This window comes from Eutrigla gurnardus, assembly GCF_963514095.1.
Source record: "Eutrigla gurnardus genome assembly, chromosome: 7".
Lineage (NCBI taxonomy): Eukaryota > Metazoa > Chordata > Actinopteri > Perciformes > Triglidae > Eutrigla > Eutrigla gurnardus.
In genome coordinates, this window is record NC_139921.1 from 18449021 (window position 1) to 18467763 (window position 18743).

Sequence of the window (18743 nt, forward strand, 5' to 3'; positions counted from 1 at the left end):
TTGTTTCCTTAACAGTTCAAGTAATGGAATGGGTAAAATGTTACATGCATGTGTCAGCACTGATGGGAAGTACATTTACTGAAGTGCTGTACAGTCCAACCGCCAGGGGGCGACGTAGAACGCATTCCTCACTTGCAACACACGCTTCGACCTTGCAGCTACCGTTAGCTGGTGTGCGAGAGACTCTGAAAATGCAATAATTGTCAGCGCCAGCAACATGAAGAAAGTGTTTACTGCAGAACAAATTTCGGATTGGTTCACCTCGGGAGCGACGTTTGCTAGCATTAAAGTCACAGAGGAAGTGGTTGAACCAAAGTCCGATGAAGCGTCGTTGAAGCAGACCAGGTAAGAAAAAAAAAAACTGAGGCTAAGGTAAGCTAACATTAGCTTAAATCTGACTGCGTAATTTAAACTCATGCTAGCTCTCAACCTTGAGTCCCGCCTGACCTTTTCCAGTAAAGTTAACACTAGTTACATAAAAGTAACCCAGGCTACGTGTATCTCGTTCTCGGTCAAGGCCCCAAACTAACTTTTTAATGAGAATGGCAGCCTGCGTGGGTGCGGGTTTAGCTAACATTTATACCATGAACGCCGAGCTAATTCACGTTAATTAACTGCACAAGTCTTTACTGGAATGAGGGTTACTGGTCTGTCGGCAAACTAAATGTTATAACCGAGACCTCTTTGCATCATGTCATATGTTAAATTGATGATGGCAAACATTGTTTTTAATATTGGCTAGTGTTAGTGTTTTCCAGTACCTGACTCGGCTCCGGTCTATGAACCCCTAAATATATTGACTTAACTAAAAGTGTATGAGGTCCAAAATCATGATCTGTTAACAAATTTACAGTAATGCTTAAATATCAAATTGCGATTGTTTGTAACTATTTAATGTTCTTATTCCCAGGAAATAAAATACTGAGAACATGATCTTAGTGCCAAATATAGATGCACTGAGGCATTATTACATATAAAAGGAATAATTATTACATATAAAAGGAATAATTATTTCAGCCAATTAGTTTAACACTGGTATGGGGTCGGTACTCCATATCAGCTGATATCCAAAGCACAGGTATTGGGATTGAAAAAGTCGATTGTTGCATCCTTCAAACCTGGGGGTCACAAGGTGATTAACTATTTAGGAGACAACGAAAACATCTGTGCAAATTATGTTTGTTTAGTTTTCCATAATCGCTGCTCTGTTTAATTAACTACTTTATTCTACCTCTTAAGGTCTATCTAAAACTTCACTCTTGTTTGAAACCCAGACATTTTCAGACTGTGACCAGCAATCACAAGCAGCATTGTTATAAGACTCACGAGCCACAAAAGCTGGGATCCATTGGTCCTGGTCATGCATGTCTTCACATCCTTTGCCCATACAACATCACTTCCACCATCTGTATAATTGTACAATGTCTAGGGTAACTGAGGTTTTTATTCAGGACTACAGAAAAACTATTGAATAGGGACTAAAAAGTGCAGGTGTTATTGTGATGAAACTTAAATATATTGTCCACCTAGCCGAATGTCGTTTTCATATTTTTGGTCACAAGCTATGATATCTGCAACTAATAATACAAATAATCAGGTTTTGCTTTCTCTTGCTACACATGATTGTAATAACTGTTATTCCGACTGTTCAAACATAACTACAGCAGTGTAACCTCTCACAGTGTAGTGCTGTACGTCCCTGTGGGCCTGAGAGGAAATGGATAGTAATATGGAAGGTCCCAGTCCTTTTTGAACCCTGTAACCGAGTTCCGCATGGCTCGATCCACATATCCAGAGATTGTTGGGATCTCCTCTCTCGGGTGATCTTCACAGTTGGGGACGGTCGGTGTGACAAAGCCCTGTTTCATTATGTAGCGGCTGGTCCAAGTCTCCATTGGTCGGAGCTGTGCTGGCTGCACTGAGAAGTCATCCACTTCATATTCCCTTTGGCTCAAGAAGTCGCTCAGCACCTGTCTGAAGACAGATGCCAGCTCCCAGGGCCTTATGTTGTTGGTGGCAAGCACCTCACGAAACCTGCGGAACCAATAAGAGTTAATTAAACTCCAATTAAACTTGTTGAAGTAGCAAGGATTTGCCACACAGTGTCAGTGTCCCAAAGTTGTATTTTCTCATTTTCAATATGGCAGTGTTTCCCATTAATTACCAAGACTGTGGCAACACGCCAACGTCTACTTTTACTCGCCACAGTTTCATAATGACCCATAATGTTTTTCTAGTTTAGCTCTAGTTCAGTGAAAGTGCCCCACAGCTCCAGCCATATCATCCTAGACTTCATTGCTTCCCAGGATGGTGAACTTAGTGCTCTGTGCCCTCCTCCTACAGGGAGGGACCCCACCTGTCTTGAAACACAGACCCCATCTCGTTTACCATGCTTTTGTGAGCGTGATTTTTTTTTGTGCCATGTCCAATAATACATTTTCAGTAGGCCTATATCATTGTTTCTTAATTATTGATGCATTCATGCTAATTTGAACTACTTTATTTCCTTAATAAAAAGGTTTATTAGATTTTTCTTCTTCTGGGGGAGCATGCCCATGAACCCCCTATGGTCTGAGGTCAACCTGCCAGTCTGCCTAAATCCTTTATTGTATAATTCAACTACAAGTATCTTCAAGAATGACATCTAGAACAGCAGCACAGCTTTTGGGAAATGGAACAAACCTAACACATTTCTTATTAAATATATTATTCTTTGGTAATGTGGTTATGTCAGCGCACAGTAGTGACCCATGAATTTAATGGGAAATGAGTAAGTAGGTCACAGTGCTCAACCATGTAGAACGGCATGGGGCAGGGCTAACATAGAGATGATGAGTGGGAACCCCCAGCAGCCTGGCTTCACTCAGCCTTACAGGGCATCTTTCACCTTCACATGTTAGCACCCTACACCGCCCGCCTCTGTGACACTAACACATAATGGCTTTCTTGGCAGCTTGCCCTGCCTCCCTTTCCCTTTGGGTCTTCTCTGTATGGCCTGCTGTCAGGCCTTGTGTTACTGCATCAGCAGCGAGCCACTTTTGACAGCAAACTAATATGAAGATGGATGCTTTGCCGCTACCAAACACCTTGAGAGCACAGTGGCTGCATGGATGGGTGGGATCTGGGCACACAGGAACTCCAGCTGGTGTATCTCCGATGTGGGGATGATGGTCCGTAGCCTGGAGTACTTTTGGAACCATTGGAGACCAAGGGCCAGCCTCTGCTCCCACTCCAGTTCCCTCACCAACTGCTCGCGCTCCTCCACGTGCCACAGGAGCTCTCTGATCAACATGTGACTGGGTACGACCCCCGACGTCTTAAGAGGTTCCACTTCGTCCTGAGGCTGCACTCTTCTTTCATGGGACCATTTCATCCAGCTGAAGAGGGGCATGGCATATAGCAGACAGTCCTGAAAAACTAAATTAACAAGAATTATTTGTTATTCTGGACCACGGAGCCATGATTTACCCCACAGCACTGTTTAATACAGATTAATAAACTGGTATATCTGTTGCTTTGAATGATGTGATGGTCAGGGTAAAGGCAGGTACAGCAAAAACAAAAAAATAACATGAGAGGGAGAGTAATGGTTAAGGAATGGAGGAATACAACTTTTTTTCCTGCTCCTAATGATGAGAAAAAGAAACATCCAACCTTATTTCTGACAAAATTGCACTTGCACTTTTGCTGACATGTTCAGCTTCAAAGTGCAATAACAAATGTGTGAGAATATCACAATTCAATTCAATAAATGTATTGCCATGTCAACAAGTTGATAGGAATTTGTCTTGGTACAACTCACAAACAAAAGTAACATGAAGGACAGACATAAGTACAGAGAACAGACAATGTACAACAAACAACAGACAATAAACAATACCAAGCAGACAGTAGTACAATAGACCATACAAACCTCAATTCTCTGAGAGAGGACTTGTTGATTTTGTATCTATAACTGTGTGTAGCTCTTATTATTTTTTTTAAAGTTGACAGTGAAAGCTGCTCACTCTGTTACCAAGCTAGCGTCTGGTCCCTGTCTGGGTGCTCTGATTGCCTTCAGTTCAAGCTAAACGTCCACCTGGGATTGGGATGGATAACAGCACTGTATGTATGGCTTCATATATCTTAAGATTGCAAAACAGGACTTTTCAGGTATCTGATTAGATTCCAGTAATTATACAACTGTCAGGCTTCCAGCATGTGCAGAATCAGTTATCTTACTAATATCTGGAGAAAAAAAAAGAAAGAACAGTACTTACAGGTGAAAATGCAACGCTGTGATATATTCAGAAATTGAGCAAAGACGAGCTTTTCACAGAGAACAGCCTCCAGCTCCTCGTCTCCATGGGTCAGTCCACGTGAACTTCATTCCCTCATTCGCTGTTCACTACATCCCTTGGCGTCAAATGTCACCAAAGGAGCATATCATCCGTGCGTCGGCAGTAATCCTCAAATGTCTTGGTTGTTGGAAGCTCTTTGTGTAGTTATTGTTTTGTCCCCATCGTCCCTCCCACTGCCCCCGTCATGCTGACTTTTTCCCGGCGAGTTAGTCACACTGCTAAATAAGAGCTGTCACCTCTCCTCTCTCTTCACCCCACTCTCCTCTGTGCAGTGTGCAGCTTTGTTGTAAGGTCAGCTGCTTTGTAGCGTGCACAAAATGTGCATTGGAGAGAAAGGAAGAGGGCGAGAGTGCATGTGTGTGCACAAGCCGTCGGTGTTTTCTATTCGCGCTCCTCTTAGTACTGTCAGGATTTGTGCCTGCTGTTGCGCCAAAATCCTTCCCCCACTAGGAGAGAGAGAGAGGCGGACACGACTGGGTATGTACTCCTGGCTACAGTGCTGTGGGCCTGGTCGAGCTGACCAGAGAGAAAGAGAGGCGATAGAGCCTCAAATAGGCAAAGTAGTACAATGGTACCAGTAGTGAAGGCAGAGCTGCTGGTATTTTCAACCATTCTTTACTTTTAATGATGCCTCAGTGTTACTCAACTTAGAATTTGTGCTTTTATGTGATTATAAAAAAACATCTCCATTGCTAATGTTTGCCAATGTACTGTAACACCCCTACTATTTATCGCTGTGAACAATTCTTGATGGACTTGTCCATCACATATACAGTACAGAGAAGGAAAGGAAATACATTGCTGTATGCTCTATATTAATTAACGTGTTTTTGTAATTTGAGAGGAGACTTGGTCAAAAGGGTTGAAATCCATTGTTTAATAGTAACCCTAACCCTAGAAAACTATAAACGGCTTATATCTTTTTGAATTTTGTTTAAGCCCATCAGGGGTTCCCGGTGAGGGCTGCCTGAAAAATGTCGACTCTGAAGGAGTGCTGCTTAAGAAAACAGAACAGACAAGGAGTGAGTATTAACGTTTGTGTGAGCTTTTTCTTATCTCACACATAATCATACTTACAGGAATCTACTTCCGGCCCTTTAACCCTGGCTCTTGTGTTTGACTCTGTATCCTTAGGCACTGCTCCTCCTCCACTTGCCAGCTACGAGTACCCCAGCTTGCCCATAACCAAAAACAGACAGAAGGTAAAATGTACCATCCATACAGCACATACCCCAAACCTCACAGCTTAATGGTCTGAAAGTACACTCTCATTCTCCTGTAGGACTTTCTATTTTGGTCATGTTAGGGGTTTTACTGAAATTACCATTATGTCCTGAGGACACCGGTGCACTTAAGCTTTTACTTTTATGCTCAATGTCATTTTATGTTGCAGAACAACCGCCAATTTTAAATTCACCAGTCTAAAATGTTCTGTTGTCTAATAAGGAATAGTGTGTGTAAATGTTTGGAGCTCATGCTGTCATTTAAGCTGCAATTTCTTAATGCAGATTATTAAGTGTGGACTTCCGGTTACAAATCAGCTTAGCACACCCATCTGCTCTCAGATTTCATGACTTATTTTTGAATGTATTTTATTTCTGTGTTATGGTACAAATGGCCAAATGGGGTTTCTACTTCTGTTAACGGTGTCCCTTTTTAACTGGGCGCGTTTCTGTTTTTGTGTGTGTGTCTGTGTGCATGCTTGTGTGCGCCTGCTTCCAGCTGATTTCCCTCATAGAAAACAACTCTGTAGTTATCATTCGAGGAGCCACGGGCAGTGGCAAGACCACCCAGGTGCCACAGTACATTCTGGACCACTATAATGAGAGGAATTCTTCATGCAACATTGTGGTCACCCAACCACGCAAAATTGGGGCCACCAGCATTGCTCGTTGGGTTGCCACAGAGCGGAAGTGTACCCTGGGTAGTCTGGTGGGATATCAGGTTAGTGCAACATTTAAACAGAATACAATATACTTAAACTACAATATAGATACACGCAAGCCTTTACATATGATCTTAGCTCATAATATCTTTTTGCTTTTAATAAAAAAGGGTTTGAAAAAAAGTAACTCCTGCGCAAAAATCACTAACTCATCACCCTCTCTCACAATTTGTATTTGCTTGTATGCAGTTGTTCAAAGGCTACTGGATTTGCATTGTTGTCAGGCTGTCTGGCCGTGTTGTACAGAACTCTGAAACAGCATGTCTAATAATAACTGTTGTCTCCGCCGCTTGGTGGAGTTAAGGATGCTGTTTCTGACAGTAAGAGCTAGGGATGTAACGACATGTATTTATAATTGATCTTTGTCCAGTTAGTTTTTACAGTGAAGTGTTTGACTACATGAAAAATGATTTATAATGGTTATATGGTAAGAGGCTAAACAGAATGTAGGCTACCCAGACAGAGAGATAGAGAGACAGACAGAGGGAGAGAACGACAGCCCCATCAACAGTCCTCAGTTGATAATATGATATATCCGTGAGATTCTGAGTCAGTGCATTGGTATTCTTTTATGCTCAAAGTTGAGTCAGCGAACTAAAAAATATTTCCCTGAGGTCAAACACCAGGCAGCAATGGATTTCATTACAGGTCACTTTCTCCACAATCAGAAATAGTCCCATTGGCATTGCAGATATTAGTTTTTAAGACACTGGAAATAGTCCTAAAGCTACTGTAGAGGAAGCGTATAAGAAAAAACATTTATAGTAGTGGTCTGCTCTTTAAGTCGATGTGCAGTGCTGCAGTGCATCAGCATCGTACAAAAACACCAGAAGTTCCACGACACTAACCTGTCGTTTTTGGTTGTCAGTGCCAAAATAAAAGTACATGTGGTGGATATATGAATAAAATTGAGTATTTGTATTTCAGGTTGGACTGGAGAAGATGGCTACTGAACACACTCGGCTCATCTACTTGACTACAGGAGTGCTGCTGCAAAAACTGGTCTCTGCCAAGTGCCTCACAGAGTACTCCCACATCTTTGTAGATGAGGTGCATAAGCATGAGACGGATCAATTTCTCTTTTAGCTGTGTCCTAAAAAATATACAGTATATATATATTTTTGGGTTCTTATGTCATTTTGGTTCTTGGGAAAATGCAGTTTCCTCATGTAACACCATGTTTAATTCAAGTTTTTCATGTATTTAGGTCTATGCTCTTTGGTCCAAGTAATTTAATTACTCTGCGTTTGCCCAAGGTTCATGAGCGCACTGAGGAGATGGACTTTCTCCTACTGGTTTTGAGAAAACTTCTCCATTCCAACTCATGTTATGTCAAGGTAATTAACAAGATCAAGTACAATCCCTCTTTTGTACTCATTTTGCATCATTTCAACTCTCACAGGACCTGTGTTTTTTCAGATCATCCTCATGTCAGCCACTATTAACTGCAAACAATTTGCTGAGTACTTTGGCACCCCGGTTCGTGGCAAAGTTAACCCAGCCTACGTGTTTGAAGTGGAGGGGACACCCTATGCCATTGAGGAGTTTTATCTGGATGACCTCCAAAGACTGTTTCCATCTGGGGTAAGAAGATGGTACATTTTTGCTGATGCTATTATTCTCTGTACTGAAGCCAGATAATTATTGTGTGAATTTGTGTGTGTGTGTGTTTGTGTTTATCTATTAGATTGAGTCATCTCATCTAGAGGACCCTCGCGTTTCAGTGGATATGTACAGTCTTGCCATCAGCCTCATCCAGAGCTTTGATGAGATGGAGGGCAAATATTCCAAGTTAGTGTTTTAGCACACTTGACTGTTTTAACGAACGGGCAGACACGTAACGTAATGGTAATGTGTGTTTGTGTTTGAGCAGCAAAGCAGAAAAAAAAGATGGCGTGACAACATCAGAGCGGGGCAGTGTGCTGGTTTTCCTTCCTGGCTTAAGCGAGATAAACTACATGCAGGAGGCCTTGGCCAAGCTGGTCCACAAAAGGTGAGCTTTTGAGTGTATCTTTTGGGTGAATTTTATATCTATATCTTCTTGGTCTGTTTTGCTGGCTTCCTGTGTATCAGTAATAATGATCAGAATATGCTTCATTGTGTTGCTGCTGTTCAGATTGCAGGTTTATCCTCTCCACTCCACTGTGACTCTTGAGGAGCAGAATGGTGTGTTTCTGTTCCCTGTTCCTGGATACAGGAAGGTAAAGCCCATTTTTCTTAATCTGTCTCACATGAGCTCTTAGTACCAGCCGTGCTGATGATCTCCTCACCTTAACAGGTCATCCTTTCTACCAACATCGCTGAGAGTTCGGTGACTGTTCCAGACGTCAAATATGGTGATTTTTTTTTATCAGCTTGTTTTTATTCATTAGCTTAAAGTGGCAGTCCATAATGCCCGCCTGCAGTTACATCTACCGCCAAAGAGGCCGCTAGAAGCCAAGTATCTCAAATCTTACAGACTGCCACTTTAATCCGTGTTTTATAATGAAGTATTATAAAATCTTAATGGGTATTGATGTTTTTTGTCACAGTGATTGATTTCTGCCTGGCCCGTCGCATGGTCTGTGATCAAGATACCAATTATCAGTCTCTGCGTCTCACCTGGGCATCCAAAACAAACTGCAACCAGCGTCGAGGTACAATACTTTCAGCACAGATATCGGTATCGGTTCACATCTTTTACACTTATTTGCTCTCTCTGCCAGGTAGGGCTGGTCGAGTGTCTAAGGGCTACTGTTACCGTCTTGTTACCAAAGAGTTCTGGAGGAATGAAATCCCAGACTACATGATCCCTGAGATGCTGGTGAGAGAATGTTCAAAAGTTCACTGCCTCTTGTGTGCTGTTTGGGACTTCCTGTCTTTCCCTCTTTTTTTCTGCTTCCTCAGTTTTTGTTCCCTGGAAGATTTGCTTCATATCTTGTAATTAAAGCTCACTTTCTGATTAATTTCACTTGCTTGCCTCCTTTTTTTAAAAATGTTGGTCCTTTTTGTATTCATCATCCGTGACATACTGTTCCTCTCAGCTTGCGCCGTTGACCACCATCATGCTGAAGGTGAAGCTGCTGGACATGGGGGATCCACGCTCTGTCCTTTCCACGGCCCTCTCACCCCCCAACCTTGGTGAAATAGTGAGGACAGTGCTCCAACTCAAAGAAGTAAATATGTGCAGATTGATGATTTTCTCTGTGAGAGCTGTTAATATCAAGTCTTGCATGCATGAATGTGTGGCTGTAATGATGTAATTGGGCATGCAGCTGACCACGCAGCTCTGTCACTGGGTATTACACCAGGAGTTGTTTGTGTCAGCCAGTGTTTGCATAAGTCTGTTCGGTGATCGGAATGAAGGGCAGTGTTACTGTAGGTCATTATATTGTGTAAGTTTATGATAAATCTGGTATATATTTTTCTTCTATACCATTTTTCTTCTTTCAAAACCAGGTAAAACCTATTGTCTTGATAACAGCTGGATGTTTAATTTTGTAGATGGGCGCACTGTCTGTGAAAACTGATGGCAGCGGTCACAACGACGATGGTGAGCTAACGTTCCTGGGCCGAGTGCTGGCCAACTTGCCTGTGGACCTGTACCTTGGGAAGATGATTGTCCTGGGTCACATCTTTGGCTGCCTGGATGAGTGCCTCATCATTGGTCAGTCTGTCATTATGCTTGCAGTTACAGCATATGCACATTTTTACAGTTGTATAGACATACGACATATCAATCTGTCATGACTGCAGTCTTGAAAATGTGTATGGAACGACAACATAAATAATGGCGTAATGTGTTTTTGTGGGCTTATCCTCAGCTGCCTCGCACTCTCTGAAGAGCTTCATTGCCATACCGTCCATGCAGCAGTTTGCCGGCCAGAGGTGAGTCACATCCAGCAGCTGTACTGATTTAAAGACTGCCAGGCTGCCAGTAAAGATGAAGATATTTGGAACATTATATTGTCTTGTAAATATATTGATTATTGACTCACTCAAGTAGCATTACAGTGTTTTGTGGCTAATAATATTCCTTGTTGATAGTCCAAATACGATGCCATCTCTGGACATCCAAAATACTGGAAAAAAAAACAGAAACGGTGTAAAAACATCTTTTATAATAATAATATAACACACAATCCTGCAACATGTTGTGTTCTACATACCAGCCAGAAACATATTGGTTGTATGTATAGTAAATGTTTTTCTTTGTGCACTGAACAATATGTGTTATTCCAGGAGCAAGTTGGCCTTTGCCCACGACACACCAAGTGATTCCATAGCTTTTGTCAATGCCTTCAAGGTAATGTGTTTTTATGCAGGTCAGCAACAAGTTGTGGTGTCCAATGGAGTTACGTATTTGCCTGATGGTTGTTATTTTTAAAACCCTTCGCTATTGTCTCTTACTATCAGGCATGGCAGTCATCCAAAAAGAAAGGACAGCTGAGACACCCAAAGGTGAACAAAACAACAACCAAACAGTCACTGACTGAAACAACATAGACACATAGAAATATGAAAGAAAATGTTTTTTTTTACATGTAAAAATAAGAATAGTCTGCTGCTGTTGTACAGAGCCACCTCTGGACCCTGCAGTTATTCGTCTTAAATAATAATACAAAAAAAATAGTATAGACATACAGAAATTGGTCGTATTGATAATTAATAAACATAACACATCAACAACATAACAACATGCATGTGCCAGAATGCACTTAACACTTGGATTACACCAACGCACACAGGCAGAAGTTCATTCACTTTCCCCTCCATGAGTGAAAAGTGTCTCTGCCTATGTTAACATTTAAACTATTAACCAAAGCAAGAAAAAGAAAAAAAGAAAAAAAATCAGTTCAACACTCTCTTCTGTATTTTTTCTTGAAGTATACGTTTTCTTTGTCTTTGCTGTTTCTCCTCTTAGGACGAGTTGGACTGGGGAAAGGAGCATTTTATTCAGATCAAGAGGATCAGGGAGGTACAGAGATGAAGCAGAGCGCCCATCAAGCCACATTATCTTCGTCATCACCCATCCTAGTCTTAACATTGAACAGGCCTTAATCCTTTTTGTAGTCATTTGTTATGAAGAATGACTGACAAGTCCTGATTTTTGAGAGGCTTTACTGGAGTTGTTTTTTAGCAGGTTAATTATTATAGCTGACTGGAAAACATGCCCTCCATGTTAGTCAGCTTATACTTTGTAAATTAAGCCATAACATATCGTGGCTCCAACCTTAGAAATAATTGACTGTCCAGGTGGCAGAGCTGTATGAGGAGCTGAGGAAGCGTGTGTCCCAGTTCAACATGCATGTGCAGGAATGCACTCAACCCTTGGATTACACCAACGCACACAGGCAGAAGTTCATCCTTCAGGTTAGAATCAGTGCTGCACAATCGTCACCAAAAATATTCAGCAACTGAATGTACAAACGGTTTATAAATATCAGTTTGATTTGGGTTACACGTCTCTGTCTTAGGTGGTCATCGCTGGTGCCCACTACCCCAAATACTTTGTCCAGGGAGAAATCGATGACAACCTGGCCTCCAGAGAGTTGAGTGGCTTCAACCCCAGAACAACAGTGATGGTATGACTCATAGTGTCGAGTATAGGGATGCTCCGATATCAGGCCAATACTGACTGAAGTAGCTGGATCGGGTATCCGTGACATTAGGGCCGATCTAATCAATTCTATGTTAATAAACTATATACTAGGGATGGGAATCACGGAGTAAGAGTGGAGCCAAGAACTGATTACTGTTCAAAATTTGTATTGACTGACACTTTTTTTGGTGTGTAATGACCATCAGAACACTTATGGGCCTTGTATTGCTATAGTCTTTTAGCCTTATCATGTAGAAGGGAGGGATATTTTAAAATAATACCAGACCACCTTGTTTTTTTCAGCTGAGGAGACTCCCACCCTACTCTTTCCTGTATTACAAGCAGCTGCAGTCTCTGTTCCGCCTGTGTGGACAAGTCAAAGCCATTTCCTTTGAGAACTCAAGGTATTGAAATCCACCATTGTAAATCATCACCTTTTTTATATTTGCTCTAACCATTTTATCTAAAGAATAATGTGAACACTAATAATTGGTGTGTGTGTGTGTGTGTGTGTGTGTGTGTGTGTGTGTGTGTGTGTGTGTGTGTGTGTGTTTGTTTTCTTTGTTTGTGTGTGTGTGTGTGTGTGTGTGTGTGTGTGTGTGTGTGTGTGTGTGTGTGTGTGTGTGTGTGTGTGTGTGTGTGTGTGTGTGTGTTTTCTCAGAGCATATGTGGAGTTCTACAGGACGTCCCAAGACTCAGGGGTGCTGCCTGAGGTGTCGCTTGCCCTCCTCCTGGCACAGCAAAATTCTCCCATGGAGCTGTCTGTCATCCCCATCGAACAAATAGAAATCTCTGCTGGCTCTAGAAACACAGCACACATGAAATCTGCACGGTATGGCACTATTTACACATTATGGTATGGTAACAAACTATGATCCCAGATTTTTTTTAACAAATTGGCATCAATATGTAGTTATTATGTCCTCTTTTTGATCCGTTTATTGCAATTAAATCACAACAAAATTGTTTGTTTTGGGTTCTCTACTGTTGTAGTAAACCAGTTGATGTGTGGCTCCTTATTACAGAGAATACAGCTCCTTTAAAATTCACAATAAATAGACAATTTAAATTGAATATTATTTATAGTGTCAAAACAAAAGTTATCTCAGGACACTTTTCACATAGAGCAGGGCTAGAACACGCTCATGACTTTCAGTCAATTCATTTCAAAGTCCCTACATCACCCAAGAGCAAGTGTTACAGCGCAACAGTAGTGAGAAAAAACTGCCTTAACAGATTTGGCTTTAGGCAGAAATATCAACCTAACTTCAGTCGATCTCGTGCTACTAACACGAGGCGAAAATTAGTTTTGGGTTTGGTGTGAACATATGATTTATTATTTGGCATGATTCTTTTATGCTCCACCCAAACCAAAGGAACTGGATTCAAGCCCCTATATTGACAAGTATCTACCCCTCTGAAGTACACCTATCTGTTAGCAACACAAAGAGGCTCTGTTCCAATACTGAGCCTAGTCTAATAAAATAAATACTTGTGGGAACATTGGGTCAATTGCCGTCATCACTAGTAAACTAAATAGACTTTAATCAACTTAAAGTTACTGTGATGACCTTTTAACTAGTTATGAAACAGACTCAACATATCACTGATGCCTCTTTATGAACTACATGAGTAAACAAGACCATCAGGGAAGAAGATTGGCTGTTTCTATATAGTTATTTTTATGCTTGCTGTTGCTGTCCAGGGTGAATGTAGACTTCCAGAGCCAGTCTGTCTACCCTGTGGGAGCGGTGAGTGGGGCCATTGACACAAGCAAGCTACCCCCCCACCACTTGTTTGTGGTCAACATCACAGAGGTCAGCCCTTTACATTTAACCTCATCTAACAGGTCTGAGAAAGAAATGACCCATGTGTTGGGTTTCTGACTGACTGTCCACGTCTCTGATCCGTGCTTCAGGTGGTGGATGTGGGTCATTTCTGGGGCTTCCGGGCAGACGAAGCCAGCCTGGAGAAGCAGCGCCATCTGACGGCAGAGATAAGCTCGCGTGTGCTGCATCCTATCACGGTGTCGCTCTACCCAAACCTGCTGTGTCTTGCTCCTTATTCTGAGATCAATGAGCAGCACATGTACTACCGCGCCAAGATCCTGCACATGCGTGGCAATTCAGTGGAGGTGATTATCGCACACGCGCTGCAGCTCTCTGGTCAAGATGTAGTGCCCCCATTTCTCATAACATCTCCTCTCTTTTCAATGTATATTCAACTGTCTCTTATATGATGCTGTGCCAAGGATGTCACACTCCACCAACAGTGTGTTTAGTGGTGCTGATCAAAGAATGGAGGCTTATTTTAGATACATTTCTAATTCCATGGATTTATATTGCCTTAACGTTGACTTTTTATGGCCTGCCTATATTTAATTGTATAGTATTTAGGTGATTTTGTTGGAGAATTATTTACTTTTTGTATTCTGATTTGCAGAATTCAGGCTCATAACCTCAGTGTTGACATCTAATACTTCTAATGCTACTTTATTAACTAGAGCACAGGATACGTTGTCATCCTGCAGGTGTTCTTCTTGGACTTTGGCAACACAGAAGTTGTTGCCTGCAGCAGCCTCAGGGAGCTCCCGTCTGACCTCCTGTCTCACCCATTCCAGGTAGCAATAATATGAGTGGTCAGAGAATAATTGCACAATTACTTGTTCGACTGTCCAATCTGTAAAATAACAGTCACATACAACTCCTGCTCATGGTCTCAGGCTCAGGAGTTCCAAGTTATTGGAATGCGTCCTTCAGCCCAGTCCATCATCCTGGGGAACAAGTGGAGCAGCCGTGCCCGCGAGCGCTTCATCACACTGGTGAAGGGCCATTCGCTCATCGTGTCGCTGTACTCCACGCTCCATGGTGTTGTCCGCGTGGAGCTGTTCGTCAACACGGAGACAACAAACACCAGTGTGCTAGACATCTTGGTGGAAGAAGAGCATGCTGTGAAGGTTGAAGAGAGCTTTGATTCCCAGGTGACGTAACGGTTGGGAGCTGACATTGTGTGTGTGTGTGTGTGTGTGTGTGTGTCAGAGAGAGCGAGCACAGTGGCTGTGGTCAGCCTGGATTAACATCAGTTACAGTGTCCTCCAAAGTTTAACAGCATCCACAGAAACTCCTTCAACTAGACCTGCAGCATATTCCACTTCATTGCAACCCAAATGCTTTGTATGTCCAATCCATAGTTTGGCAGAATATAGCCAATGCCATGTCGTTTGTGTTCTAACAGCATTTCACTGCCTATACAGTGACACTTTTTTACAATGTCACCCTGTGTACCTGCAGTACTGATTTTTCCCCAGCAGATGTTGTGGTTGGACGCCATGAGCAGCATTTATTATGTGGCAATGAAGATAAAAGCATGAGTCATGAAATGTATTGGGGTTTTGAGTCCCAGCTGACTGTAAGCACGAGACAGTGTCTCAATCATGCTAGCCCAGATTCAGGAAGGTCCATACAAATGCTTTGTGCCCTTAGATGTCTTATTATTGTGTGCTCTTGCAGCAAAACCATGAGGCACTGATGTCCCTGTACAAGGACATGGAAAGTGGTACATACGTTCCCAACACTGCCAGCAGCTCCTGGAAAGATCGCAACAAAGAGAATAAGCAACTCATTGACGACCTGCTGGCCCGCTTTTCCAAGAGCCGCCAGTCACAATCCAAGATGAAGGTAACATACACTGCTGTTTACAGAAAGGTTTGATATTTGTACTAAAAATATTTTTGAAAACAATATTGCAGAGTGGTTTATACATTTAAAGAAAATCAGTAACATGGATAAAAACATGATTATTTATTATTATTATTAAAGAGAGACCCTTAAGATTAAAAAAATAAATGTAAAATAATAAATGTGTTGTGATCTGATCACACCACAGGTTTGTCTGCATGGACCGTACAGTCCTTATAAGATAAACTTCCACAGCTTCAGCCACAAGACCTTCTACAAGTAAGGAATTACATTACATACACAATAACCAAATGAAACTTGCATTTTATGACTTCCCACCCAACCGGCCTCCTTTCATTGCTCATGTGTGGTTTCCTCCTGCAGGGCAGTGTGCATCGACAGGAACAGCATCAACTCGTTGACCCTGAATGAAAACCCTCGCTACCAACATCAGAGGATGCTGGTGGCTGGGACCGTGTTCGTCAACGCCGCAGGTGCCGTATACATCATCTCCTCGTAAACAACCTCAGGGCCATGTTTTTACAGCTCCAAGCTCAAAAGCCCCCATGTAACTTTATACTTCTAGTCCACTACATCTTAGAGGGAAATATTGTGCTTCACTTAATGTATTTGATATTAGTTACTCTACTTTGCAGATTCAGAATCTTAATACAAATTATAATTAAGACAACTTAAAAAAACATCATGTATTATTAAGAATATAGGTGTTCAAATTAGTGCCACCTTAACACATTAATTCATCAATAATTATAATCCGCTGATATAGGCCTACCTTAAATACATTTGTTTTTTACAATTGGAAGTCCTGCGTGCAAAAGCTATTAGCATCAAAATATACTTAATGTACCAAAGTGCTCATTATGTAGAGTACTTTACACTGTGCTCTGGTAAACAATTTAGTCATTAACACATCGGTTGTAAAATATGAATGGTGATGACATAGCAAAATTGTCACACTTGCAAAGCATGGTAAAAGAGACGCGGTCTGTGTTTCCAGACGGGTCGGGTGGGTGTGTGACTTTGCTGCAGTCTGCGTACTGAGGACACTCCACCCCGGCTAACAGTCCCGCTGGGAACATGAGGCTGGAAAGCTGACATAACAGGAGCCGCTAGTCACTATCACTTTCAGAGCTCACTACTGAGGAGGAAATGTGCCCGGAGAGTGCCAGCCAGCCCACCTATTGAGACGCGTTAAATATTTTTGGTTCATTATGAAATGGTGGGACAAAAAATAGATTTTGCAGGCCGCCACAGTCTAGGTAATTAATGAGAACGACTGCAGAGGATTAAGTCTCTATAAGCTTATTGTTATGGTTGAAAATTTCAGTAGAAGGCAGCTGTTTTTCTGTTATATACCCACTCTTCACTACCTGCCCAGGACAACTAAGTTAGCGACTAGCGCTGGTGTAGATAATGGAGCATCCAACAGGCTAAAGACCCAGATATTTTTCTCAGGTGGCCGGAAACACCAACTCAATATGAATGCTAATGGTTATGGTTATGATAAACCAGATTTTTTTCTTCTCCTTTTAAATATTAAACACTTTTGCAGTTTTAAATGTGTGGTTGTGTTGCAGGGACATGTATTCTACTGAAAGATACCTCCATCATGCCAGACATCCCCGGATTACCTGCACTCCTAACCATGCTCTTCACCCCCATCATGGAGTTACGGTGAGTCAAACCCACAGACTCATCACTGCACACCTTACACGTTTCAGCATAATCCACACATGTTAATATATCCCTCGTTTTTGTAGCACCGATGCAGAGAGGACCTGCTACACTGGTGCCCTCTGTGGCCTGGGCATGAACACTCAAACTCAGGAGGGCACCCTACCTGAGCATGACATCGAACTCACCTTTGACGTGAAATTTGATGTTGAAGACATCACTGAGGTAACAACTGATACCAGAGTGTGTTGTGACTGACGGCAGTAATGAAGTAGGCAGGAATACAGACTGGTTGACAGGTTGAATGTTGGTGTTTGACAGGGGATTTGTACCATGACTCCCCAAGATTGTTATTCTGTTTTCCCCTTATGCTCTGTGATAATAATAAAAAAATCGCAGTTGTGTTACAGCACTTCCTTTTCCCTGAGGTAGTAGGTGGTGCCTGAAAAACATGCATTTAAACTGCGTTTCTCCTAGGTATTACTGAGATAGGGCGACAATTTCCCAGTATGTTTTTTTGTTCGTCAGCTATTAATACATATCTAAAATAAAATGTCGGTAATAAAGTCAAGAACATATTGTACCTTGTGATATTGGCACTGGTGTGCTATGGATTGATAACCCTGGGTCTTGTGTCTATTATATACTATAATACGACTATAATATCCTATTTGATGCTAATGCTTTGATGCCGATATTACATTATGTATCATTCTCTTTTGTATATAAGTTCTGTGTTTTCTTTCTTTCTCAGATAAATGCTTTGAGAGTGGCTATAAACCGTCTGGTGTGTGAAGGGCCCAGTGGCACCATGCATCTGGGGCCCGACAGGATCAACCACCTGCAGGAGGACTGTCGGGACCGCCTCACAAGGTCACTTACACACACACTCACAGAAATCAGTCATAACTTAGAAGTTTGATCAATGTCTATGCAGTTATTGATCCGTTTATATTACGTAATGCAGGCTGTTCTCCAAGTCACCGCCGAGGGAAGCTGTCACTCCAGCGTACTACGAGAAAACTAATAAGTGGAACCAGGTATGGTACACGTTTGAGCTGAAGCATCAATATTTCATGTGATGATGCTTCACATTTCAGTAATGCATGATTTAAAGTATTGGCGTGTTGAATGTGCAGGTGGATCCTGCTGTGAGAATGGATATTATCGAGCCTGGAGGAGGAAAGACCAGAGCTGTCCTCTTCCAGCTGCATCCCGTCACACTCCTCAGCAGCTAAAAAGTCACTGTACTTCTTGCATTTGTGCTGGAATCGATTCTAATTTTGTTCTATAAGCAGTCATGCAGAATTATTTTCATTTATATTCAGAGGAGTATATATTTTTTCATGTTCAGCACAGCGAAATCCTCAATCCTTTGTTTGCAGCTGCTACGAGAGGTTTCCCTGTTTGAATAAGTTGCTGCTAATAAGAAATGTAAAAGTTAATTGATGGGAATCATTCTGTATAGTTTTTGTTACCGCATTTCAGCAGTAGACCATTAAAAA

At 41.9% G+C, this 18743-nt stretch overlaps 2 protein-coding genes across 2 annotated transcripts; one reads left to right on the top strand and one right to left on the bottom strand.

Annotated features, from left to right (window-relative positions):
• On the top strand, positions 1–18689 carry tdrd9 (tudor domain containing 9). The gene is made up of 35 exons (XM_084013757.1): positions 1–345; positions 5280–5362; positions 5475–5542; positions 6063–6284; positions 7213–7335; positions 7542–7622; positions 7705–7869; positions 7973–8076; positions 8159–8278; positions 8402–8486; positions 8564–8621; positions 8817–8921; positions 8991–9088; positions 9309–9440; positions 9769–9931; positions 10089–10152; positions 10507–10570; positions 10681–10725; positions 11189–11242; positions 11521–11637; positions 11742–11849; positions 12170–12270; positions 12528–12698; positions 13572–13683; positions 13785–14000; positions 14397–14486; positions 14589–14846; positions 15376–15543; positions 15752–15822; positions 15928–16037; positions 17142–17238; positions 17325–17463; positions 17993–18111; positions 18206–18278; positions 18378–18689. Exons 1-35 carry the CDS (start codon positions 218–220, stop codon positions 18474–18476), a joined length of 4011 nt encoding a protein of 1336 aa, XP_083869883.1. The 5' UTR covers positions 1–217; the 3' UTR covers positions 18477–18689.
• Positions 1426–4546, bottom strand: rd3l (RD3 like). Its single transcript, XM_084013756.1, has 3 exons — positions 4260–4546; positions 3087–3417; positions 1426–2034 (listed from the first exon to the last, which is right to left on the bottom strand). The coding sequence occupies exons 2-3, from the start codon at positions 3389–3391 to the stop codon at positions 1677–1679; spliced, it is 663 nt and encodes a 220-aa protein (XP_083869882.1). The 5' UTR covers positions 3392–3417; positions 4260–4546; the 3' UTR covers positions 1426–1676.
• Positions 18690–18743: the final 54 nt, after the last annotated feature.